This window comes from Lepidochelys kempii, chromosome 2, assembly GCF_965140285.1.
Source record: "Lepidochelys kempii isolate rLepKem1 chromosome 2, rLepKem1.hap1, whole genome shotgun sequence".
NCBI classification, from domain to species: domain Eukaryota; kingdom Metazoa; phylum Chordata; order Testudines; family Cheloniidae; genus Lepidochelys; species Lepidochelys kempii.
The window spans coordinates 48,873,078-48,899,406 of NC_136381.1; the positions used below are offsets into that span (position 1 = coordinate 48,873,078).

The following is a 26,329-nucleotide window of genomic DNA, read 5'->3' on the forward strand; positions in this document are numbered from 1 at the left end:
ATGGTAAGTTACTTCAATTAGTGATTTCCCTGAACCTTTAATAAATAAGGGATGGAAGATAACTTGATCGCCTTAAGGCCTGGTCTGCACTTAAAAGTTAGGTCAAATTCCCTGAGCGCTGTAGCTATGTTGACCTAACTCCCAGAGTAGAAGCTACATCCTGTGGCATCATTTGGGGAGGTGGAGTTCCTACAACGATGGAAAAACCCCTTCTGTTGCTTTAGAAAGTGTATGCGCTACAGCAGCATAGTTATGTCACTGTAGCTGTGCCATTGTATCACCTGTACTGCAGACATGGCTACTTCTTACACAGAAAAGTTTGTGTGGAGGAATATTAGTATACACAAGCACATACTTTTAAAAAGATTCTTGTTTTATGGTTTTAGTTTTGATTTCTGAGGCCAAAATTAGTATGGTCTATGTTCACAAATGAATGTATCAAACCAAACAGTTCATCTAATGTTAGTACTCATATTCCCATGTCCTTATATCTCGTCTAAAAGCAAATGGCCCATTTTAACAGAACAGGGAACCAGTAACTTCCTTATTTCTACTGCTAAAAAAAGCAGATTTTTTTTTTAAATGCAGCTCAATGTGACGTAAGTGCAAAACAAAATCCAGACACATTATTTTACAAAGAAAGAACTGCAACAAGGAAGCATAAACTTAAAAAAAGTTAGTAAATTCTCATGTTTCACCTAGTTTAACTATTAAAGCATTAACCGCTTCTATTGTGAATCTCCATCCTAAAGATTTAGCTGACAATTTGTCAGTACTTTATGTCACACTAGAGACTAATAGCAGCGAACTAACTCTGTATTTAGAGATCCATGATATTCTGCTATTGACTCCACACTTAATTTCTGATGTCCTATAATCTACAGATACACATCAGAAATGTTAAACAATTCAAAGCAAATTCAGTAAAAAAGCACAGAACCCATAAAGATGTCATGTTTGATGAAGATTTCAAGATTTAAATCAGGCATGAGAACCAATTTTAAATTACCTAAGGTGTTTCTGAACATTTGAAACAAAAAGGTGCATGAGGCAGAAAAAAAACCCTCATCTTTCAGAAACATGAATTTAAACTCAAAAGGACATAATTTATATCAATATCAAATTGCAGATTAAAATTCACAGCTAGTTATTCATCAATACAACCATGAAAAGGAACGCAGAACATATGAAGCAAAACATAATTTAAAGTGCCCTGCATTTTCTTTTGAAAAATGTTCTTAAAGGAACAGAAATTGAACATTTTAGGAACAAATAAAATCAGGAGGACAATTTGCTATAGCAGAAACCACAGTGAACACGCTTGTTAATAAGATTACAGCCTTCTCCATGCAACACTCATTCTAAAATGTGCATAAAGTATTCCCTTTTAAAGCAAACCTGCACCCTTAAAACTAGTTATGAGTGGATTAGAAATATGACACATTGTTTCTTTGAGTGGCCACAAACCTGGAATGAGTGTAAAATTATGCTTCACATGAATAAAAAAAACAAAACAAAGGAAGACAAGCCAAACAATAGCCATTCACCCACCTCAGAAAAACCAGCTAATCCATATAAAAAGCACTCTCTCAGGAAACTACAAAATTGCAAGCTTCTGTATCGCCTCATTTTTGCTGACCTTACAAAAAGACAGCACACTTTGAACTTTACAAGTGTGTAATCAAACCCTGCTAAAAATAATCAAAATATCCTGATTTATGTTACAATACTTTATGAAGTGTGTTGCTTTATGCTTTCCTTTTTATCCCCAGTTTTCTTTTTAAACACCTTGGAAATAATACAAATTAGTTTCACAAGATATTTATACAATAGTTGCAAGTTTAAGTAAGAATAAGTTTGAATGACATGGGGTAATATTTTCTGGTACTGCCCTCAAACTCAGTCTATATCAATAAAGGTTACACAGATTTTATGCTACAAAGGATTATTTACCGTGAAAAAGAATACTTTCTGGACTAATGGCCACATATTACTATATGTAATACACAGATTATTACTTACCAGTTACTTGCATCTGTAATCTTCCATTATGGTTGCTACTGGTATCAGATCTTGGTGAGGCTGTGGCCATGTCAGAAGCTACAGCTTTAGCCTATAAAAAAGAAAACGATAAATATGTCTGTACACATATCCATTTAATTTACTTAAAAATATCCAACTTCACATGTTGTCCACAAGTATAAACTACAATAAACTGAGAAACTAAAACAGTGAGTTTCTTTCCGTCACTGAGGTATACCAGAACATGATATATTATTTTATAACCAAATTAAAGTAATGGTTTTACATTTCTATTGTGTCTTCTAGCTGAGGACCTCAAAGCACTTTACAAATGTTAAATGAAGTAGCTTCAGAATACCCATCTGAATTAGGGAAGTATTACCTTCATTTTATAGATGGAGAAAGTGATGTAGAAGACTCATAGAACAATAATAAAACATAGGGCTGGAAGGGACTGCAAAGAGAACACCTAATCCTGCCCAAGATAAGGCAGGATTAACTATACCTAGACCATCCCTTCCAGGTGTTTATCCAACTTGTTATTAAAAACCTCCAATTACGGGGATTTCACAGCCTCCCTAAATAACTTGTTGAAATGCTTATCTATCCTTAAAGTTAGATATTAGGAAATACTTTCTATCCTAAAGTTTCCCTGTGGCAAACTAAGTCGATTACTTCTTGTCCAGCTCTCAGTGGACATGGAGAACAACTAATCACTGTCTTCTTTATACCAACCTTTTACGTATTTGAAGACTTATCATAACCCCTCCACCCCCCCCCCCAACTTCTTTTCTGTAGATGAAACATGCCCAATTCTTTCAACCTTTCCTCAGAGGTTCAGTTTTCTAAATCTCTTACCATTTTTGTTACTTTCCTCTGGACTCTGACTAATTTGTCCACATCTTTAAGTGTTGTACCCAAAACTGGACACATTACTCCAGCTGAGGCTTCACCAGTACTGAGTAGAATGGAACAATTACATCCCTTGTCTTACATACAACGATACTGTTAATACATCCCAGAATGACATTTGCCTTTTTCACAACAGCACCCCCAGTGCTGTTTCAATTTGTGATCCATTATCGTAACTTCCAAGATCCTTTTCTGCAATACTACTGCTTAGACGGTCATTTCCCACTGTGTTTGTGATTTTTCCATCTGTTCCTACTTTGCAGCTGTCTTTATTGAATGTCATCATATTGATTTCATACCAATTATTCAGTTTATCAAGATCATTCTAAATTCTAATTCTGTCCTCAAAGTGCTTGCAATCCCTCAACCTGATGTTATCTGCAAATGTTATAAGCATACTCTCCACTCCATCATCCAAGTCATTAACGAAAATATTTAGTCCCTGCTGAACTCTACTTGATATATGCACTCAGTTTGACAGCTAATTCTTACTAATTATTTTGAGTGCATTTGTTCAACCAGTTATGCACCCACCTTACAATAATTTGAACTAGACTAAGATTCCCTAGTTTGAGAATGTCATGTGGGACCATGTCAAAAACCTTTCTGAAGTCAAGATACATGTCTACTGCTCCCCCCATCCACTGGGCCAGTTGACCTTTTAAAGAAGGAAGTTAGGTTGAAAAAAATTAGGTTGTCTCTTTCTCTTTAGATGATAAGTACTCTGGTGCAGGGACTGTCTCTTCCTGTTTGTTCAGTGCCTACAACAATGAGGTCCTGCTCTCAGATGAGATGTTACAGTACTGTCTGGAAACAAGATAAATAACTTGTCTGCAGAAGAGCCAGAAAAAGAACATAGCTCTGACTCCATGTCCTAGGGTTTAGTCACAAAAATATATAATTTAAAATGTATCTGCCAAAACTTGGATATGTGCATATGTAACTAATTTATGTTTGTAACTTGAACAAGTATGACAACAACAAGTAAGACATTTATATAGGAGCAAAGAGATATACAGGATCCTGTGAAGTCTGCAGGACAGAGAGATCAAATTCTGTGGCAAGCAACTCTAAATTCTATGGTAAGAACTCCTACATTCTCCAGCACTGTTAATTTATTGTAGTTCCATGAAATACTCTTCATTCTAGCCATCCCACCCCCAAACACACAATACTATGGATCAGTTAAAAATATTAATTTACATACAATTTGTAAATAAAGGCTTTCAGCAACTATTTCTGATGAAGTATTTTGTCCACTGCATTCTCCAGATGACCCAACTCAGCGGGGACCAGAAGTTATGACTTTAACTGGGCACTTGAGTTTAGTATCTCCATCTCCCACTTTGTACATGCCAGGGAAGCAAGCCTCAAGCCTCAGCTGTTGCTGTATTCCCTAGGCAGCCTACCTGCCCAGCCTGACTTCTGGTTCCTCCTTCTCCCTGTCTGCAAACAGAACTCTAGCACTTGCTCCCTCTGCACGTATCTTTGCCTTATTCTACAGAACAGTGAAGAGAGAATTTACTGCAATTCAATGAATTTCCCCTTGTGGAGAAAGGTCCAGAGTATGCAGCAGCTCCAGGCAACTAGATAAAACAAAGTGCTGGATACACTGCCGCAATGAAATAATGAATTGTGCAGGAAAAACACTGAATTCTGTGTTATCTTGGAAAAATACCAAATATACCATTGCTGCAGAATCATAGAGTCCATACAGCCCTGTGTAAGGTGGCCTAGGCAATTCACCCTTCTCAGAACTATTGTTTCAGCCTGTTTACAGACTCAAATGGGTATCAGTTATACACAGTTCACATTTTCAAGGTTATCTTTGCAACCATAAGGACTAGTCATTTTTTAAAAAATGAATGCCAAGTTTCTGGACACAATTCTGTAGCAAAGAATACATTGGACTCTGGGAATACAGATACCGCAGACATTGGGAGGCTGGGGGAGTGGGAGAGAGAATGAGTGAAATTACTGCTTCAAACACCTAACCACTATTTTTGTCCCTCAAATCTCAAGCAATTTTGTATACACAATTAAGTCTAACATCCCAAATTAAATGCCTGCAGATTGCTTTTGGGGCAGATATGACCTACGCATGCTGAACAGCTTATATCAAAAATGTAAAAAGCATTATGTTATTTTAAAAGTTTAAAAATAGGCAAGTGCTTTTTTACTCCATGAACACTAGATTTTCCATTATAAGACTGAAAACAATGTAGCCAGTACAATATATTGCCACATTTATAAAGCTTGAATTGATCTCAAATTAAATGTCCTCACACCTCTTGTCTATATAATTAAAAAAGCTGCACCTTTTAGCTCATTAAAATTTGATGGAGGGAGTTATTGATGCAGTTTTTTTTATTTAAAGTATTTGCATATATTATAGTTCGTTTAGGCCTCAGCATATTGTGTTATAGTTTCCAATGTAAAATTAAACAGGTTTACTTTTAAAACGAAAAATGAATTTACATAAGAACATTTTAAACCCACTATACACCTGCCTCATTTACCGCAATTGTTCTATGATGTGTTGTGAAAGGCTGTGCTTCCTCCAAATGTATGTCACCTGCTGTACGTACAGAAGCCATATCCACCTTCATTTATACCATGCAAAAAGCCAGAACTCCCTCTGAACCCTACTCTTCATTATGCATTTGCGCATATCATCTCAGTTTATATTTGAATGCATGTGCATTACTAATAAAACACATAATTTTATCAGATATAAGTCAGTGTACATGCCATGAAGTTTTAAAAAACATATTTCATGAAATTAAATCAAATAAGGTTCTAAGTTGCTGCCACTTTTCTATCTTCACCTAAGGTGCTAGGTCTTACACCCACACCCGACACACTGCACTTTTTTTCATTCCTTCCATGCTCAGAAATAATGGATCAACTATTTGATGAAATTTTATGAAAAAAAAAATCATACTTTGACTCCAAAGTAATCATATCAATTTTCACCTGAAGAGATAAAACTTGGAAATTTATAAGCAACTGAAAACGTCCCTTCTTAAGAGATACACATGGGGAACCTTAGCTATGAGAATTACCAACAATAGAAATAGTAATTACATTTAAAATAATCTGGAATACAGGTGTCCAGTAATCAACACCACACAAAAAAAGTCTGGAGAATTTAGAAGTAAGTTTTCAGATCAAAAGGGGTCATTAATAAAAGTTAACTACTAGCAGGAGAGCCAGAAAATCAGTCATGAAATTCATGGCTTGCAGAATCAACTTGTAAGTGGGAATTCAGCTGGTGAAGTGGGCTTTAATATCAATTTGTGCAAACTTTTAAATTTAAAGTATCTAGTCTTTATAGATACATAAAATATACACCAACATAGTGTTTTCCTGAGTCTGCAGACTGTACTGAATGGCCCTGCTACTTATCGCTTTGACTGACAACAGCCGAGGATGGGGATTGAGTAGAGTAGTAAAAACAACTTTTTTTCCTTCCTCCTACCCCACATCCTAACAGAAGCCAGGACATTGAGACACAGGTCCCCTTCCCCAATGCCCTCTTCATAGTAGCTAAGCATCTAAATAAGGTCCAGGAACAGCATCCTGATTCAAATGTCAATATACTCTCCCTTCTCAGAAGCTTGGGGTAACCAGGGGTCTGGGCTTCTCACTTCAGCATTTCTCCTGGACTGAATAGGAGAATTGAGCCTGTGGTCACAGCTGTATTCATAGTACATATCTACATGAAACAACCTTGGACTGAATCCCAGTGGAAGCAAACAACACATGGACTTTCACATCACACATGGGTCATTTGCACCCTGTGGTCTCTGACAGGGCTATCCAGGGGACAATGCATAGGATAGTGATGAACTTTCAAATTCCTTCCATCCAACTTTTAATGACATTGGATGTGTCCAATATTTTATGAGAGAACAATTCCTTCTGATCTCCACATGCCCCCTCATGGCTGGGCACCCTAAGCCAGGGGGCATGCTGTCCTATTTCCCTCCTCTTGAGCCCCTAACGACTCCACAAAAAAGCTTTATTCCCTCAACAACACTCCTCCTTGGGGCTGGTTATTACAAAAAATGTAGTGCAAACATTAAGTAACAAAAGTCCCACAAAACAGTCCATTTATAACCCCCACGGATATAATCCTTAAAATCCATGACATCTAATCCGTTGATATAAACATACCACACTCCAGCAGCTTTCACTACACCTGGTCTTTTCTTTAATCTTCTTCCATCCTTCTGCCAGAACAGGTACCCCAGCTCTTCCTGCTGGAGTGCAACCCCACTCTTCCCAGCCATAACCCCACCCCGCCTCTCTGCTGGGAATTCATTCTCATCATGGGAGTATTCACTACTCTCCCTTTTCCCTTAACTTCTCATCTCAGACTGGCCAGCAGGTAGGCCCAACTACTGTTCCCTGTCCCTCAGCCTTCTGTTTCTCTGGTTCCAGCTCTCCAGCATGGAGATATCAGCGGGTAAGCCCCTTTGCTGCTCTTGCCTTCAGCCCACTCTGGCCCTCAGCTCCATCTGGGAAATCAGCAGGCAATTAACTCTATTTTCCTGCTTTCACCCCCTCCAGCCTGAGGTCTCTTATAGATTTCTTCAGGGACCTCTCCCCTCTCTAATTCTCCCTCATCCTTTATAGCCCCAGTGTTGCCCCACCCATTTAACTGGCCAAACTTGGAGCACCTGTTCTGGCACAGGGATGCTAGACCTGCTTTACTTAAAGGGGCCAGTCACCCTGTGACAATGAAGGTTTCAGACTTGATTTCTCCAGCATCAGCTGCACGTAATCCAGTGCACATGCGAAGGAAGTTTCCTATACCCTTGTAACGAGTCCAATTCAGATTTCCATTCCCTGGCAGTGCTATATGTACCAAAAACTTTCAAAGCCCTAACATCCCGAAGAGTGACTGTGGTTCAGACAGACATCAGGCCACCATGTTTTCTTTAACAAGCAGGATGGCTCCAGATACTGCCCTTTCTGCCACGAAACATCTGTCCCACATGACATTTCTACTTACCATGTACCTGGCCAGAAAGGACAGACAGACAGACAGACTTGGCCAACTTACGACATATTTTCATGAGTGCTTATCTTTAGATCAGTGAGGCACAGATCACGTCTTTCTCCAGTAATGACCACTAGCTTAGTTCACCAGCAACCTACAAAGGAGTCTTTTGTTTATGGCTCTGAGAACAGATCATATTAGCAAGGGATGCCTTCTCTAGCCACTGGTGAAGGAGGATTCTTTATGACTTTCCTCTGGTAACGAGAGTGCTGGTACAGCTCAGAAGAGAAAGGGTTTATCCTAAAGTCTCCACATTGACCTAGAACAAAAAGGTTCTCAATTTTGTTGCAAACGTCAAAGCTGATCCTATTAGGAGGAGCATCTGGTCTCAGATGACCACTTAGACCCAGGTACTTTGTTTCAACTTGGGAGACCTCTCCACAACAGCTTGGCTTCTGACAAGAAAGAGCTCTTTAGCTATTGTGTCTCCAAGCAGATTGTTCATATTTTCTTGCAACAGCCACTGGAAAGCCTTAAAATAGAAATGGGGGGAAGTGTAGGGGGTGGGGAGAGGAGAGTCTGTGGTGAGTGGTGAATGTTGACTGATTCAGGAATGTTTCTTTCACTGCATAAACTTACAGTGGACTATTTTTGGATGCAGACTCAAGGAAAGACTCCTGATTTGATTTTTGTCATGCAAAATCTGCTTCTGATGCAGGGGAACCCAGACTCTCTTTCCTGCTCCAGGGAGAAAGCATCAGGCTTCTAACGGCAACAAACAGCAGGATTCAGACTCTAATTTGGAGCAAGAATCCAAGAAGTTACCCACCTAGAATTTTCATTCCCCATACATCTTAAGGATACGTTCGTTTTCATCAACATTTCCTATACTCTGCAGTTAAAAACAACCATTCACTTCATAAGACATAAGAACGGCCATACTGGGTCAGACCAAAGGTCCATCTAGCCCAGTACCCTGTCTTCCGACAGTGGCAAATGCCAGGTGCCCCACAGGGAATGAACAGAACAAGTAATCAAGTGATCCATTCCCTGTCGCGCATTCCCAGCTTCTGGCAAACAGAGGCTAGGGACACTATCCCTGCCCATCCGGGCTAACAGCCACTGATGGACCTATCCTTCATTAATTTATTTTATTCTTTCTTGAACCCTGTTATAGTCTTGGCCTTCACAACATCCTCTGGCAAAGAGTTCCACAGGTTGACTGTGCGCTGTGTGAAGAAATACTTCCTTTGGTTTTAAACCTGCTGCCCATTAATTTTATTTGGTGACCCTTAGTTCTTGTGTTATGAGATGGAATAAATAACACTTTCTTATTTATTTTTTCCACACCTTGCATAAGGACAGGTTTCAGAGTAGTAGCCATGTTAGTCTGTATCCCCCAAAAGAAAAGGAGTACTTGTGGCACCTTAGAGACTAACAAATAAGTGAGCTGTAGCTCACAAAAGCTTATGCTCAAATAAATTTGTTAGTCTCTAAGGTGCCACAAGTACTCCTTTTCTTTTTCCACACCATTCATGATTTTATAGACCTCAATCATATCCCCTCTTAGTAGTCTCTATTCCAAGCTGAAAAGTCCCAGTCTTATTAATCTTTCCTTGTATGGAAATCGTTCCATACCCCTAATAATTTTTGTTGCCCTTTTATGAACCTTTTCCAATTCTAATATATCTTTTTTCAGATTGGGCGACTACTACTACTACTATTGGGCAGTATACAGGATGTGGGCGTACCATGGATTTATATAGTGGCAATATATTTTCTGTCTTATTATCTATCCCTTTCCTAATGATTCCCAACATTCTGTTCGCTTTTTTGAACGCCGCTGCACATTGAGTGAATGTTTTCAGAGAACTATCCACAATAACTCCAAGATCTCTTTCTTGAGAGGTAACAGCCAATTTAGACCCCATAATTTTAATGTATAGTTGGAATGTGTGCCAATGTGCATTACTTTGCATTTATCAACATTGAATTTCATCTGCCATTTTGCTGCCCAGTCACCTAGTTTTGAGAGATCCTTTTGTAGCTCTTCGCAGTTTGCCTGGGACTTAACTATCTTAATTAGTTTTGTATCATCTGCAAATTTTGCCACCTCACTGTTTACCCCTTTTTTCAAATCATTTACGAATATGCTGAATAGGACTGGTCCGTCCCCCTGGGGGACACCACTATTTACCTCTCTCCATTCTGAAAACTGACCATATATTCCTACCCTTTGTTTCTTATCTTTTAATCAGTTACCAATCCATGAGAGGACCTTCCCTCTTATCCCATGACAGCTTACTCTGCTTAGGAGCCTTTGGTGAAAGACCTTGTCTAAGGCTTTCTGACAATATAAGTACACTATATCCACTGGATCCCCCTTGTCCACATGCTTGTAGATCCCCTCAAAGAATTCTAGTAGATTGGTGAGGCATGATTTCCCTTTACTAAAACGATGTTGACTCTTCCCCAACAAATTATGTTCATCTATGTGTCTGACAATTTTATTCTTTACTATAGTTTCAACCAGCTTGCCCGGTACTGAAGTCAGGCTTACTGGCTTGTAATTGCCAGGATCATTGCTGGAGCCCTTTTTAAAAATTAGCATCACATTAGTTATCCTCCAGTCATTTGGTACAGAAGCTCATTTAAATGATAGGTTACAGACTATAGTTAGTAGTTCTGCAATTTCACATTTGAATTCCTTCAGAACTCTTGGGTGAATACCGTCTGGTCCTGGTGACTTACTGTTTAGTTTATCAATTTGTTCCAAAACCTCCTCTAACAACATCTCAATCTGGGACAATTCCTCAGATTTGTCACCTAAAAAGAATGGCTCAGTTTTGGGAATCTCCCTCACATCCTCAGCCGTGAAGACAGATGCAAAGAATTCATTTAGTTTCTCTGAAATGACTTTATCGTCCTTGAACGCTCCTTTAGCAACTCGACTGTCCAGTGGCCCCACTGGCTGTTTAGCAGGCTTCCTGCTTCTAGTGTACCTGAAAAAATTTTTGCTATTACTTTTTGCATCTTTGGCTACCTGTCCTTCAAATTCTTTTTTGGCCTTCCTAATTATATGTTCACACTTCATTTGCCAGAGTTTATGCTCCTTTCTATTTTCCTCACTAGGATTTAACTTCCACTTTTTAAAGGATGTCTTTTTGCCTTTCCCTTTGTTGTTAGTGGTAGCAGGTTTTTGGTCATCTTACTATGTTTTTTAATTTGGGGTATACATGTAAGTTGAGCCTCTATTATGGTGTCTTTAAAAAGTTTCTATTCTGCTTGCAGGGATTTCACTTTTTGTGCTGTACCTTTTAATTTCTCAAAAAGAAAAGGAGTACTTGTGGCACCTTAGAGACTAACAAATATATTTGAGCATAAGCTTTTGAGAGCTACAGCTCACAATAAATTCGTTAGTCTCTAAGGTGCCACAAGTACTCCTTTTCTTTTTGTAAATACAGACTAACACGGGTGCTACTCTGAAACCTTTTAATTTCTGTTTCACTAACCTCCTCATTTTTGTGTAGTCCCTCTTTCTGAAATTAAATACTACAGCGTTGGGCTGCTGTGGTGTTTTCCTCACCACGTGGATGTTAAATTTAATTGTATAATGGTCAGTATTACCAAGCAGTCCAGTTATAGTCACCTCTTGGACCAGACCCTGTGCTCCACTTAGGACTAAATCAAGAATTGCCTCTCCTCTTGTGGGTTCCAGGACTAGGTGCTCCAAGAAGCAGTCATTTAAGCTGTCAAACTTGATTTCTGCATCCCATCCTGAGGTGACAGAAATCCCCCATTATTACTGAGCTTTTTATTTTAATAGCCTCTCTAATCTCCCTGAGCATTTCACAGTCACTACAGCCATCCTGGTCAAGTGGTCAGTAATATATCAATACTGCTATATTCTTATTATTAGAGTATGGAATTACTATCCATAGAGATTCTACGATACAGTTTGGTTCATTTAAGATTTTTACTTCATTTGATTCTACTCTTTCACATATAGTGCCACTTCCCCACCAGCATGACCTATTCTTCCATGCAGTGTCTTTTGGCCTGTCATACACACCTCTGGTATGTACAAAGTTGGTAGTTTTCTTGGTGGGTCATCTGAGATAAGAGGGCATATCCAGATTTACCACTGCCTAGATGATATACTACTGAGGATACAGCTGTGATACATGAGACCTAGCTAAATCACTGAGTTGCTGAAACACAATGGCTTCATTAGCAATCAAAGTTTGCTTTTTTTCCCCTTCTCTCAGAATCTCTTACAGAGGGAGCTCAATTTAAAACAGTGGGAGGTATGTGGTGAGTCTGAGGTGAAACTGCATAAAATTCAAGCCTTCATCAAGCAATTCCTCATCAGCATATCAATGACTTCAATTGTACGGAAACAGTTCCCATGGCAATAAGTGATCCATCTCTGCCTCTTCGTAACATAAATGATCTGGCGAAAGAGGTAAACAGTTAAGTGGCAAAGTTTGCAGATGATACTAAACTGCTCAAGATAGTTAAGACCAAAGCAGACTGTGAAGAACTTCAAAAAGATCTCACAAAACTAAGTGATTGGGCAACAAAATGGCAAATGAAATTTAATGTGGATAAATGTAAAGTAATGCACATTGGAAAAAATAACCCCAACTATACATAGAATCTGATGGGGACTAATTTAGCTACAACTAATCAGGAGAAAGATCTTGGTGTCATCGTGGATAGTTCTCTGAAGACATCCACACAGTGTGCAGTGGCAGTCAAAAAAGCGAACAGGGATGTTAGGAATCATTATAAAAGGGACAGAAAATAAGACGGAGAATATTTCATTGCCCTTATATAAATCCTGGTAAGCACTATTCAAGATGTGGGCGTCAGATGTGGTCCCCTCATCTCAAAAAAGATATACTGGCATTAGAAAAGGTTCCGAAAATGATTAGGGGTTTGGAACAGGTCCCATATGAGGAGAGATTAAAGACGCTAGGACTTTTCAGTTTGGAAAAGAGAAGACTACGGGGGATATGACAGAGGTATATAAAATCATGAGTGGTGTTCAGAAAGTGAATAAGGAAAAGTTATTTACTTGTTCCCATAATATAAGAACTAGGGGCCACCAAATGAAATGAATGGGCAGCAGGTTTAAAACAAATAAAAGGAAGTTCTTCTTCACACAGTGCACAGTCAACCTGTGGAACTCCTTGCCTGAGGAGGCTGTAAAAGCTAGGACTATAACAGGGTTTAAAAGAGAACTGGATAAATTCATGGAGATTAAGTACATTAATGGCTATTAGACAGGATGCATAAGGAATGGCGTCCCTAGCCTGTGTGTGTCAGAGGGTGGAGATGGATGGCAGGAGAGAGATTACCTGTTAGGTTCACACCCTGTGGGGCACCTGGAATTGGCCAGTGTCGCTAGACAGGATACTGGGCTGGATGGACCTTTGGTCTGACCCAGTATGGCCATTCTTATGTTCTTAACTTCCACAACAGGCTTTACAACAACCAGACTCAAGATACGGACCACATATTTAACAACTCCTGTGTAGATGTGGTCCATTCAGTGGTTGAGAGCACCCATTACCTATTCAAAGGCACACCTTTGATGGCAGATTTACTCATCTGCCTGACTGATTTCAGTCTTTTGGGAGGGGGAGCTCAGATGGGACCTCATATAGCTTAGGGCAAATGGTTTCTCGCAAAATCACAGCTTGGTATCAAGCTGGAGTTTGGGGGCTATGGAGAATGTAATAAATAGCTGGTCTTCTCTCCCTCCTGGAGTCACAGCCATTCATGCAAAGACAACTGAAGAGAGGATCCCAATGGGTGCTCCATTGTAGGTGTGGTAGCATCCATGTGCCTGGGATCAGAGATCTTCTGTAGCAGTGCCCAATGGGGTAGTGGAGCACTCATAGGGACAGACATCTCAGTTACTGCACAGGGTGAGTAACCCTCTCTTCTTCAAGTAGTGTCCCCATGGTTGCTCCACTGTAGCTAACTATAGAGCAGTGCCCTTAGATGGAAGGCTGGGGCTTTGGAGTGACATCTGCTAAGGAGAATAGGACAGTGCGTCCCAGTAGAGCATCTGATGCCGCGTTGTGTATGATCGCATAATGTTGACTAAAGGTGTCTGTGGACCTCCAGGTGGCTACCTTACAAAAATCAGTAATCAGCACATTACACCTCTACCCCAATATAACAGTCCTCAGAAGCCAAAAAATCTTACCGCGTTATAGGTGAAACCGTGTTATATCGAGCTTGCTTTGGCCTTGAGCATTTCCATTATTAATAGTCACTTCCCGCCCCCTGACCCATCCAACCCCCCCCCCACCGCTTTGTCCCCTGACCATCCCCTCCAGAGAGCCCCCCATCCCTAATCACTCCCCGGACCCCACCCCCTACCCAACACCCCTGCCTGTCCCGACCCCATCCACACCCCTGCCCCGACAGGCCCCCCGGGACTCACACGCCCTATCCAACATCCCTGTTCCCCATCCCTGACCGCCCCGACCCCAGAACCATCTAACCCCCCCTGCTCCCTGTCCCCTGACCGCCACCCCCGGAGATCCTCTGCCCCTTATCCAACCCCTTAGCCCCGGCCCGGCACCCTTAACACGCTGCTCAGAGGAGCGCATCAGAGCCAGACACACTAACGCACTGATCCACAGCAGCGCGCAGCCCCGCCCCCTAGAGTGCTGCTTTACCGCGTTATATCTGAATTAGAGTTATATCGGGTTGCGTTATGTCGGGGTAGAGGTGTATTTAGAAAAGCTATTGAGGCGGACAGCAAGCAAGTGGAATGCATACAAGTTCCAGGTAGGAGCCGAAGTTTGTGGTGTTGGTAGCAAAGTTGGATGCACTCTAACATCCATTTTGACAAACGTTGTTTGGATACAGCGGATTCCTTTGATCTTTCAGCAATAGAGAGGAATAAGCGTAGCAACCCTGTGAACGATTTAGTTCTATAAAGGTAAAAGGATAGTAGTTGTCTTACATCCAAGGTGTGTAGCATGGCCTCATACTGGTTGCCATGTGATTTAGGGAAAAAGGAAGGAAGGTGGATAGGTTGGTTTAGATGGAGAGGAGGATGGTACTTTGGGTGAAAACTTTGGGTGTGGTCGTAACGTGACCTTATCTTTGTAAAAGATTTTGTGCAGAGGATACACCAAGAGGCCACCTATTTCTCCTACCCATTGGGCAGATGTGATGACTATGAGAAAAAAGTTGTTTTCATGGACAGAGGTATGTAAGAGCAAGTCGCCATAGATTCAAATGGTGGGTGGAGTGTAAAATTAGGCTGAGATCCCAAGATGGGGTGGGATCTCGTACCTCAGAGTAAAGATTTTGAAGGACCTTCAGGAAACTTTTTGTCATTGCATGGGTGAATACCGAATGACCTTCTATCTTAGAGCGGAATGCAGTAATGGCGGCCAAACATACACGAATGGAGTTTGCGGATAGTCCTGATCTTTTTAGCTCCAGGGTGTAATTCAGGATGAGTGGCAAAGGAGCTCTCATTGATGAGACATGTTTTGTGCCACACCAAGTCCAGAATCTTTTCCATTTACGTAGGTAAGTATAGCACATTGTTGAACACCAGCTATTTAAAAGAATCTCCTTTACCTCTTCTTAGCAAGTCATCTCCATATCTTGGAACCATGAAGGAGTCATGCTTCAGATGGAGAAGTCCTAGATCTGAGTGGACAATTTGGCCTGCATCCAACTGCAGGGTGGCTGATGGACAGACCACCAGGCGTAAGAGGTAAGGATACCATATTTGTCGTGACCATGTTGGGGCTATGAGAATGACTCTGGCTTGTTCCACTAGTATCCTGTGAAGCTCCTTGAATAGTAGGGGAAATGGTGGAAAGGCATAGAGGAGAGGTGCATCCCATGAAATGAGAAAGGCGGCCCGCAGAGATTCGTGACGTAGACCCACGCTTGAGCAAAATTGTGGGCATCTGGCGTTCTTCAGTGTGGCCAATAGATCTATGTTGGGAAATCCCTAGTGATTGAATATGTGCTGTAGGGTTCTTGTGTCTACCTCCCACTCATATTCTTTGAGAACTTCCTGCTCAGTGAGTCGCTGTGGTGTTCTGGTAGGTATACAGCCGAGATGTTGATACCATGTTGGATGCACCAGTTCCACAATTTTAGTGCTTCTGTAGACAGAAACTGAGACCTCGCTCCCTCCGTCTGTTGATAAAACATGCAAGCGATGTTATCGTTACCTTTATGGTCTTTTATCCGATTATTGGTAGAAAGCATAGGAATGTGTTGCAGACTGCACATAATTCTAGGAGGTTGACATGCAATGTGAATTCCAAAGGGGACCACTTGCCCTGTACCATGTAGGTCTGTAGATGTGCTCCCCAACCTAATAGAGAGGCATCAGTCATACGTATCAAGGATGGTGGAGGAAGGGAACCCTTATGCAGATATTCTGGGGTTGTGTCTACCAGTCTAATAAGTCCTTGACCTTGATTGGTATCAAGAGCAGTTTATTCAGGCTGTGTCAGTGGGGTTTGTACACTGTTCGTAGCCATTCCTGGAGGCAGCGCATATATAATCTGGCATGTTTTACCACAAATGTGATCACTGCCATATGACCAAGCAACAACCGTAGCTAAATTCTGGCCCTCACAATGGAAATGAGATTGACTATTGCGGAAAATCTGTGAGCTGGGAAGGCGGCTCTGGCCTTTATAGCATCTAGTTGGGGCCCAATAAACTCAAGTTGTTGTACTGGTGTCAGTGTTGATTTTTGTATATTTATCTGGAGGACAAGTTTCAAGAAAAGGTCCGTCGTTTTTGTTATGGCTTGGAGTGCATCAACTCTGGATGGAGCCTTGATGAAGCAGTCATCTAGGTATGGGAATATTATAAGCCTTTGTTTGCAGCATCACTGCCAGGACTTTGGAAAAATACTCTTGATGCCATAGAGAGGCCAAACGGTAGTACCTTGCATTGATAATGGTTGAACTCCAGAACAAATCTGAGGAACCTCCTATGGGAAGTGTGTATGGCAATATGAAAGTACACATCTTGGAGACTGAGGCCTGAGAACCAGTCTCCCTGTTCTAGTACTAGGATTATTATTGATAGTGTGACCACCTTGAACTGTTCTAGTTTGACAAACTTGTTGAGGTCCCTCAAGTCTAAGGTAAGTGTGGTGGGTGGAGACCTCTTTTGGATTAGAAAATAGAGGGAATAAAAGCCTTTCCTTCTTTGTTGGAACGGAACCCGCTCTACAGCTCCCACTCGCACAATATGGTTTATTAGAGCTGTCGATTAATTGCAGTTAACTCATGCAATTAACTCAAAAAAATTATTCACGATTAAAAAAAACTGATTTAATTGCACTGTTAAACAATAGAAAAACAACTGAAATCAAATCCCCGTTGCTGATGATTTCCAGTACCCACTTGTCAGAGGTGATCTGCCACCACATCGGGTAGAATGAAATCAAACAGTCACCAAACTGATGGATTAATTCAGGTGGCTACAGCATCTGGACCAGGGGAGGCATCTCGGGGCCTCAACCAAATTTTCAAAATTGTTGTTTGGAGGCAGATGGGTGGGGTGTAAACACCTGTATTGATGTCTGTTTGCATTTGGGAGGTCACTGTTTCCTATGTTGTGCATCATAATGCTGTTGAGGAATGAAATATGGAGGGCAAGATCTCGGAGTAGATTGATATCTCCCCTGTCTTCTCTTTGGTGTATAGATGCCAAGTGAATAGAGTCTCGTTCTGGAATCCTTTAATGAATGAAGGGATTCATCTGTGTACTCAGCAAAACGTTTAGATCCTTCAAATGGGAGATCTTCCACAGTAGTCTGCACCTCCTGGACAACCTTGAAAGGTGAAGCCATGAGACTCGTCTCATTAGCATAGAAGTCGCAATGGACTGGGCCACCGTACTTGTAGCATCCAGAGAGGCTTGCAGCACCATGCACACCAGGAGCAGTTGTTCTGTCACTAGTGCTTGGAACTTCTCTTTTTTATCTGGGAGAGACTGAGTGAATTCACTGAATTTGGAATAGTTCATATGATTATACTTGGATAAAAGTACATTGTAGTTATCTATTCGAAAATGGAGCATGGCTGAAAAATATGTCTTGAGACCGAAGAGGTCTTGTCTCTTCCAGTCCTTGTCATATGGGATTGTCCTGAGGTGGTGTTATCATAATCTCTCGTCGACTGCATTGACCACGAGGGAGTTCGTAGTAGGATAAGAGAATGAGAACTCCATGTCCTTGGTGGGCACATAACGCTTCTTGTCTGCTCGCTTGCTGGTAGATGGTATTGATACAGGGGTCTGCCAGATCACCTTAGCTAGGTCCAACAAGGCCTCATTGATTGGAAGTACCATCATTGCAGATGTGGAGGCCTGCAATATGTCAAGGAACTTGTATTGTTGCTCTCTAACTTCCTCCAGTGGGATCAGGAGAGTCTGCAATGCTACAGAAAAGTTCTTCAAAGTGCTTAAAATTTCTTCCTCATGCTCTTCTAACAATTCTGGCTCTGGTTCAGGAGGCCTAGATACCAATGAGGATGGAGAGCGTATGTGTTTCTGATCGTTGGGCGGTTTGGGTGAGTGTGACCTATATGCAGCCCAAGGGTCTCAACAGTGCACATATGGGGGAATAGGAACATGGGGCTGCATACACAGGTACCCGTACCAAGGATCTGGTTTGCTTTTGCCCTCGATAGCCAAAGACCTGGAGTATGATTCTCTGTGTGGAGCCTCTGGATATGATGGGGGAGTATGAGGTGCAACCAAGTACTTCTCTTTATCTCACTGGAAAAGGGTGGCATGGTCATGGACGGTGAAGGAGAGTGGTGTGGTATAAGTTGCATCTCTGGGGGAGAGGCATGAATCATTGGGAGCAGTGATTCTGGGGGTCAGAAGAGAGTTACTTTTTTTCATTACTGGTGTTCTTTGAGAAGTGTTGCTCATGTCTATTCCATTGTGGTGTGTGTGCTCACCACATGCACCGGTGCCAGAAGTTTTTCCCTCAGTGGTATCCGTATGGGACCGGCTCTGGTGCCCTTTGGAGTGGCGTGCATATGCCACGGTATAAAGGCTCCCCCCACCCTCACTTCCTTCTTGCCGGAAACTCCAACAGTGGGGAAGGAGGGTGGATCAAGGAACGGACATGAGTAACACATCTCGAAGAACACCAGTTGCGAAAAAAAGATAACTGTCTTTTCTTCTTCGAGTGCTTGCTCATGTCCATTCCATTGTAAGTGACTCCCAAGCAGTACCACCGGATGCGAATAGGAGTTCAGGGACGTACCAACTGCAACACAGCTCTGCCAAATCCAGCATTGTCTCTTCCCTGCTGGGTGATGGCATAGTCCATTGTGAACGTGTGTGTATCAAAGACCATGCTGCAGCTCTGCAGATCTCTGGGATAGGGACATGCGCCAAGAAGGCTGCCGAGGATGCTTGAGCCCTAATCGAGTGGGTCTTCACTATAGGTGGCGGCTTGGCCTGAGCCAGCTCATAACAGGTCCAGATGCAGATGGTGATCCAATTCGAAGCCCTTCATCCTATCCGCTGTCGCGATAAAGAGTTGGGTCGACCTGTGAAAGGCTTTGGTATGCTCCAGGTAGAACACTAGGGCATGCCAGACATCCAAAGTGTGTAGCCGCCTCTCCTCATTGGTGGAGTGTGGCTTTGGACAGACCACCAGAAGGAAGATATCCTGGTTGACATGAAAAGGGGACACCACCTTAGGCAGGAAAGCCAGATGGGGTCACAGCTGGACCTTGTCCTTGTAGAATACCATATACGGAGACTCCACGGTGAGAGCCTTAATCTTGGATACGCGCCTCACTGAGGTAATGGCTACAAAGAACTTTCCACCACAGATGGAGATGGAACAAGAAGCCACAGAGTGAAAGAGCAGGCCCGTGAGTCTAGAGGACGAGGTTGAGGGCCCACTGGGGAACCAGGTTCTGGACCAGGGGGAAGAGCCATTCAATGCCCTTTAGGAACCTCATTGACATCTCATGCGAGAATACCAATTGGCCCAGGATGCGTGTATGGAAGGTCAATATAGCTGCCAAGTGCACCTTGATGGACAGAAGTGTGAGGCCTTGGTGCTTTAGGTGGAGCAGGTAATCCAGGATAGACTACAGACAACATATGTGCACACTGTCATGTGACCCAATAATCTAAGGCAGACCCAGGCCATAGTGAGCGGGTGTGCTGAGATGCTGGCAATGAGATTTCACATGGTCTTCAAATTGTCATGTGGTAGAAATGCCTTGGCTTGGGTAGAGTCGAGTACCACTCTGATAAATTCTATCCTTTGGACTGGGATTAACATTGATTTTTGCTCATTTATCAACAGGCCCAGGGCGCAGCACGTAGTTTGCAGCACAGTGACACTGTGCTGGACTTGGGTCCTTGAGCGTCCTTTGATGAGCCAGTTGTCGAGGTATAGGTAAATCTTGATACCCTGACGTCTGAGGTAAGCTGCCATTACCAACATGCACTTGGTAAACACCATTGGGATGGTTGCTAGGCCGAAAGGGAGCATCGCAAACAGGTAGTGGGTGGTCTCCACCATAAAGCACATGAAACGTCTGTGTCCACGGAATATCTATACATGGAAGTAAGCATCCTTTAAATCAAGGGTGCCAGATCAGTCTCCTGGATCCAGGGAAGGGATGATGGAAGCCAGGGAGACCATGCAAAACTTCAAACTTCCTGAGATATTTGCTGAAGTCTTGTAGGTCCAGGATGGGTCTTGGACCCCCCTTTGCCTTTGGGGTTAAAAAAATAACAGGAGTAAACCCCTTGCCCCTGAAATTTAGGAGAACTTCCTCCACAGCTCCCACCTGCAGAAGGCCCCGTACCTCCTGAGCAAGCAGGCTCTCATGAGAGGGATCCCTGAAGAGGGACAGGGAGGGGGAATTAAAGGCTGGGGGGCAGAGAACAGAAATAAACTGAAGGGTATAACCATGAGCCACAGTAGAGAGGACGCATTGGTCTGACGTTATAGATGCTCAGGACAGGGAGGAAAGGGGACAGGCGGTTGGAGAAAAGCCGGAAAGCAGGATCCAGGACACAGGCTGGAAGAAAAGCCGGAAAGCAGGATCCAGGACACAGGCTGGAAGGTCGCCTTTGAGCATACCCTCAAAATGCCAGTTTACCACCCTGCTAATTGCGGGTGGAGCTCGAATGAGCTGAGGACATTGGCTGGTGGCCCTGCCGGCACTTATAGGTCTTGCCCTTCTTGCAGAAGAGCTCTGACTGAGGCTAACTGCTCAACCTCTGGGACTGTTGTGGCTTAAACCGCTTCCTTGCCAGCCCTCAGGGTTTGCAGGGTTGCCCTCGAGTCTGACTGTGTAACTTGACACCTGTTTGTTCAGAGAACAGTGCCAGGCCATCGAATGGGAGGTCCTGGATCGACTGCTGAACCTGCATGGAAAGGCCCGAGGATTGCAACTAGGATGCTCACCTCATGGAGATGGCCGAGGCCATGGTTTGGGCCACAAAGTCCGTCACATCTGAGGCTGCTTAGAGGGCTGCCCTTGCCACTGCCTGGCCCTTGTCGAGAATCACCAGGAATTCCTTCCGGGGGCCCTCAGGCAGCGAGTCCGAGGACTTAGCCATGGACTGCCAGATGTTAAAGTCATAGCAGCCCAGCAAATCCTGATGGTTGGCCACTCGCAGCTGGAGGCTGAATACATTTTTCTTTCAAAGAAATCAAGCATTTTTGCCTCTATTTTTGGGTGTCACACCTACTTTGCACACTCATTAAAGGCCAACACCAGCAGTGAGTTTGGGACAGGGTGTGTGTATAGGTATTCATAACCTCTAGCAAGCACATAATATTTACATTCTGCCCACTTGGAAATGGAGAGCAGTGACAAAGGCATCTGCCACATGGACTTAGTAATTTTTGCCACTCCATCGTGCACTGGCAATGCCATTCTTGCAGGGCCACTGAGTTCAGCATGTCAAAGAGAAAGTGTGAGGGCTCCACCAATTCCTCGTCTTCTAGTCCCAGGTTTGAGGTGACCCTCTTCAAAAGCTCTTGGTGAGCCTGGGCATCATCCTGGGGGACTGGGTGAGGATGAAGAGGAGGTGGGTTCCAGCAGGTCTGCCACAACTGATGCCACCTCCACAGGCACCTCCATTGGGGCCAGGTGACCCTGAGAGATCCTCTCCCGTGTCACCTCCGTGTCAGGGGCGGGGCAGGCACGAGATCGTTGCCGACCATTTGTCTGATGCCCTCAACCGACCTATGCCCTTGTGAAGGGTGAGGGAACCCCCAGGGATTCCAGAAATGCCAGGGGGCAGGCCACTGCCTATGAGGCCACACTGTTCCAGGAGGTGCCACAGGGAATGTTAGCGCCCCCGAAGAGTGACTCTGGCCTGCTGGCAGGGACTCTCCCTCATTAGCGGACCCCAGGGAGGAGGAACCGCCTCCAGGGAACCAGGACGGTGCTGAGGCCAACTATCTACCCCAGTCCTGGCCCCGAGGCTCTGCTGGGGATCTGCACGAGGGTGACGACTTTCTGTGCTGCAATCCCAGAGACGGCATTTGGCTGATTGGCGATGGGAACCTGGCAATCTACGCCTAACACTCAGCAAGCGGTGTTGGTCCATCAAGCAGGAGGGAGTAGGCCGCCATGCAGTGAACATCGGCGTGCCTGTGGTGATCCGTACCGGCACTCCGGTGACCAGTAACGGGGCTCCCGGGTCCGGCACTTGAATTGCTGGAGCGGTGCTGTATGCTGGGAGAGCCGATAGGGTGCTTCCGGCACTGGGGCTGCAGGAACGGGTGCACCTCTGCAGGTCTGTTCCAATTCACTGGCGATCGCCGCTTCTAGCCCAAAGAGCGCCAGCTGGAGTCGGGACTGATGCCAGAGACTCTGACCATATTAATCCAAGAAATGTAGGATAATCTGTAGGACTGTATTAAAGTTTCTGACTATATTTGGTGGTGTCAGACCACAGGCTGACCCATGTCCAAGGCATGGTGGCTCTACACAGGTGAGCGCTGGCGGGACACTCCTTCTGGTGAGGAGTGATGCCACACTGATGGGGACTGTTGGAAGGGTCCCAAGGCAGGTTTACCCCTGGAGTAGGGTACCGGCGTGGGTGGTACTGGTAGGGACAAGATGTCCTTTGTGGCCTGCAGGGCCTACAGTGTAGACAATACCATCACGTACCGAATGCCCGTGCTACTTTTCAGGGTGGCAGGCAGGTCCTGGAGTGGGATAGCCCGCTCTGCAGGAGCTGGGGCCCAACCTCCGTCTGGAGGTGAAGAGCCACCCTGCATGGGTTATTGCTCTCCTCTGGTCCTCACCTTCCATTTATGGGATGCAGGAGAAAATCCCCTCTTGGGCTTTCTTTGTTTTCTAGCTGGTGCTGGGGATCGACGCCGATCCGCAGCCGGTGCAAGCGGCATGCTCCACACTGAGGCCATGGTGCTAAGAGCAGAGTCCGATCTGGACAGCTCTTGTGCTGGTGTAAGTGCTGACTCCATAAGGAGTGCTCAGAGACAAATGTCCCACTGCTTTTTGGTTCAAGGTTTGAAACTCTTACAAATGCAACATTTGTTGCTAACATGGGTTTCCCCCAAGCACCTCTGACAGCTACTGTGGTGGTCGCTGACTGGCACAGGCTTTTTGCAGCAGTCACGGGGTTTGAAGCCCAGGGACCGGGGCATACTCCGTCCCTAGGCTAAGTCCCATCCAGGACTACAAACTACATTACGTGAACTAAACTAAACTATATAGAGTAAAAAGTTCACAACGAGCAGTTGAGAGAGTAAACTTGCCGAGGCAAAGGGACGTTCCAGCACTGTCACTGGCGGTAAGAATGAGCTGAGGGTGGGGGGAGCCAGCAGTGCCCCTTATACTGCAGCATACATGCGCCACTCCAGAGGGTACCAGAGTTGGTCCCCTACGGGTACCACTGAGAGAAAAACTTCCGGCACCAGTGCACGTGTCGAGCACACACATTTACAATAGAATGGACATAAGCAAGCGCTCAAAGAAGAAACTAGTCCCTTAGAAAGTGGAACTATTGAAGTACCGGCATGACCATCATCAGTACCCGTGGTTGCATGTTTACCAGTGCAGACAGTTTGAATGTTGACAGTGCCAAAGTTAGAGTGCATTCCATCAAATGACCAGTAGATGGCACCAAGGTCTGTGTCGGTGCCAAAGGCTTCACTAATGCCAATACACTCTAAATCGTGTGTTTCACTGAGGCAGTCAGTACAGATTTTGAGATCTTTGATTTGTCCTTATCAGCGCCAAGCAACGGTGTCCCCTTATGTGGTCCTGCCCTGTTAGGGTCCTTGGACTTCTCAACAGTGCCAGTACCGGAGGTACCCAGATGGTCAAAGGAGTTAAGTCCCCCTCGAAAAGATGTTGAGGCTACCAACCTCACAGGGAATGCCCTTTTTTGAGGTGGCTACTTGGTGGGTGAGCTCAGTGCCCATTTCTTGTCATCTTGACAAGAGTGTAGATTTTCTCTTCATGGTGCATGGCCAGCTGGGATCAGCAAATGACAGTGCTGATGGACTTTAATGAGTGTGAAAAGTAGGGTCAACCACTGCAGAGGAGAGGTATCAGGGTCAGGGTCTGAGGCTGGTCGCAATGAGCTCTCTATTAGTAAAAGTTTTAGTCTCAATTCACAATCCTTTCTAACTCATGCCTACAATTTGAGACAGTGAGTGCACTTCTATGACATGAGTCTCTCCCCTAAACAGCATATGCACCGTCAGTGGCTGTCGCTCATGAGGATGGCCTCATGACAAGAGAGGCAGTGCTTAAACCCAGGGGATCCGAGCATAACCCTGAGTAGGGAAAATTTCCCAGTAGGGAAAGGCTTAGATAAGTGTACCTGAGCTAAACTAAAGAGTAACAGAGAGGCAAGAGTAAAGAAAAAAACATTTTTTAAAGGGGTAAAGGGAAAAAAAATATAAAGGAAAGAGATACTAACTAAGAACTTGCCACAGAAGTACTAATATTACTAAAGGCACTACAGGCATACGAAGGGCTCCGCAAGGGATTCTAACCCAGACAAAGAGTGGTTGAGAAGGAACTGAGGGTTGTTAGACCGCACAATACTATATAGCCACTGCTCACAGCGTGAGACGGGGAGGAGTGCATGTGCGGCACAACGGACACTGGGATCTCCAATCCCAGGTGCAGGGGAGCTACCACACCCAGTGGAGCACCCAGAGGGACTCTACTCGAAAGAAGAACCTTTGGTTTGTCTCATATCAAGATAGGGGAGGGAAGCAAAAGCCTGAATGAAGGCCAAAAATATTCTTTTCCACATCTGTCCCTCAGAGCCACATGCATCCAGAGCAAGACAAATGGTCAGGCCAACTCACTCAAACACTGTCAGCTGAATGTGGGAGAACGGGGGCTAAACCAGCAAGTCTTCAGATTGCACCGAGATGATTCCTTCCATAAGTGAAACTGTTTGCAACTTAGTCCAAGAGCAAACCAAATTTTATTCCTGTCCTCAGCACCCACAGGCCTGGAAAACATGGACCTCCACAGGCTGGGTCTTTAGGAATATGCCTTTCACCTCTTTCTCTACAAGTCCATGGAGGCCTCTTAGACCATCCCAGAATTGAATTTAAGTAATCCTAACCACCCTTTTCTGACCCAGATTTCAGGATATACCGCATTGATTTGAATGTCAGGATGCTGAGGGTGGATACCACCAATTTCCCATGACATTCATCAGGGCTCCTCAACACACACCCAAGACAGAATTCTGAGGGTTCACCAAATGGTGATACCTCCTACAACATGATCATTCTTGAGCTGGTGAAATTCCTTCTTAAATACAAAAATATCTTTCTTCAGATGAGTTTATATCGTCATTGGAGAATATGGTATTCATGATATAAGAGAAGGAAGGTAAATTAATTACATTTCACACAGGTATGTCTTGGTCGACTTCTCTAAACTACTGTGTAGTTTAAGGGCTTTTCTACACTAGAAACGCTTCAGTGGCACCTCCCCAAAAGGCAGTAGCTAGATCGATGGAAGAATTCTTCCATCAAAGCAGTACTGTTTACCCAGGAACTTGGGTCAGTTTACCTACATCGCTCAGGGGTGTGGATTTTTCATACAGCTGAGCAATGTAGCTGGGTTGATTTAATTTTCCCATATAGACCAGCCCTAAGCTATTCCTGGTCAGCAGCCTTTTAAGTAGGAAGAACTATACAAATGTTTCTAACAACTCCTTTCCCCAAAATACCCTACAAAACCATCACGTGAGACATAAAAGAAGCCAGCAAAACGTCTTCTACTCAGCAACCTCATGAAAAACCAATCAGTATATTCAACTTTCCAGATCCATTCTCTGTACCAATATTATATATGTCCTCTACCC

At 43.8% G+C, this 26,329-nt stretch overlaps 1 protein-coding gene across 3 annotated transcripts in view; it reads right to left on the reverse strand.

Moving 5' to 3' along the window:
• Positions 1-26,329, reverse strand: part of WWP1 (WW domain containing E3 ubiquitin protein ligase 1) — a 180,594-nt gene that overhangs the window by 133,395 nt on the left and 20,870 nt on the right. For 2 of the 3 annotated variants that reach the window (XM_073330653.2, XM_073330655.2), the window contains exon 2: positions 2,023-2,113. In XM_073330653.2, coding sequence (XP_073186754.1) covers positions 2,023-2,092 — 70 coding nt within the window. In that variant the 5' untranslated portion in view covers positions 2,093-2,113. Of the gene's footprint in view, positions 1-2,022; positions 2,114-26,329 lie in introns of those variants that run through there. The other variant, XM_073330654.2, reaches the window with a different exon arrangement.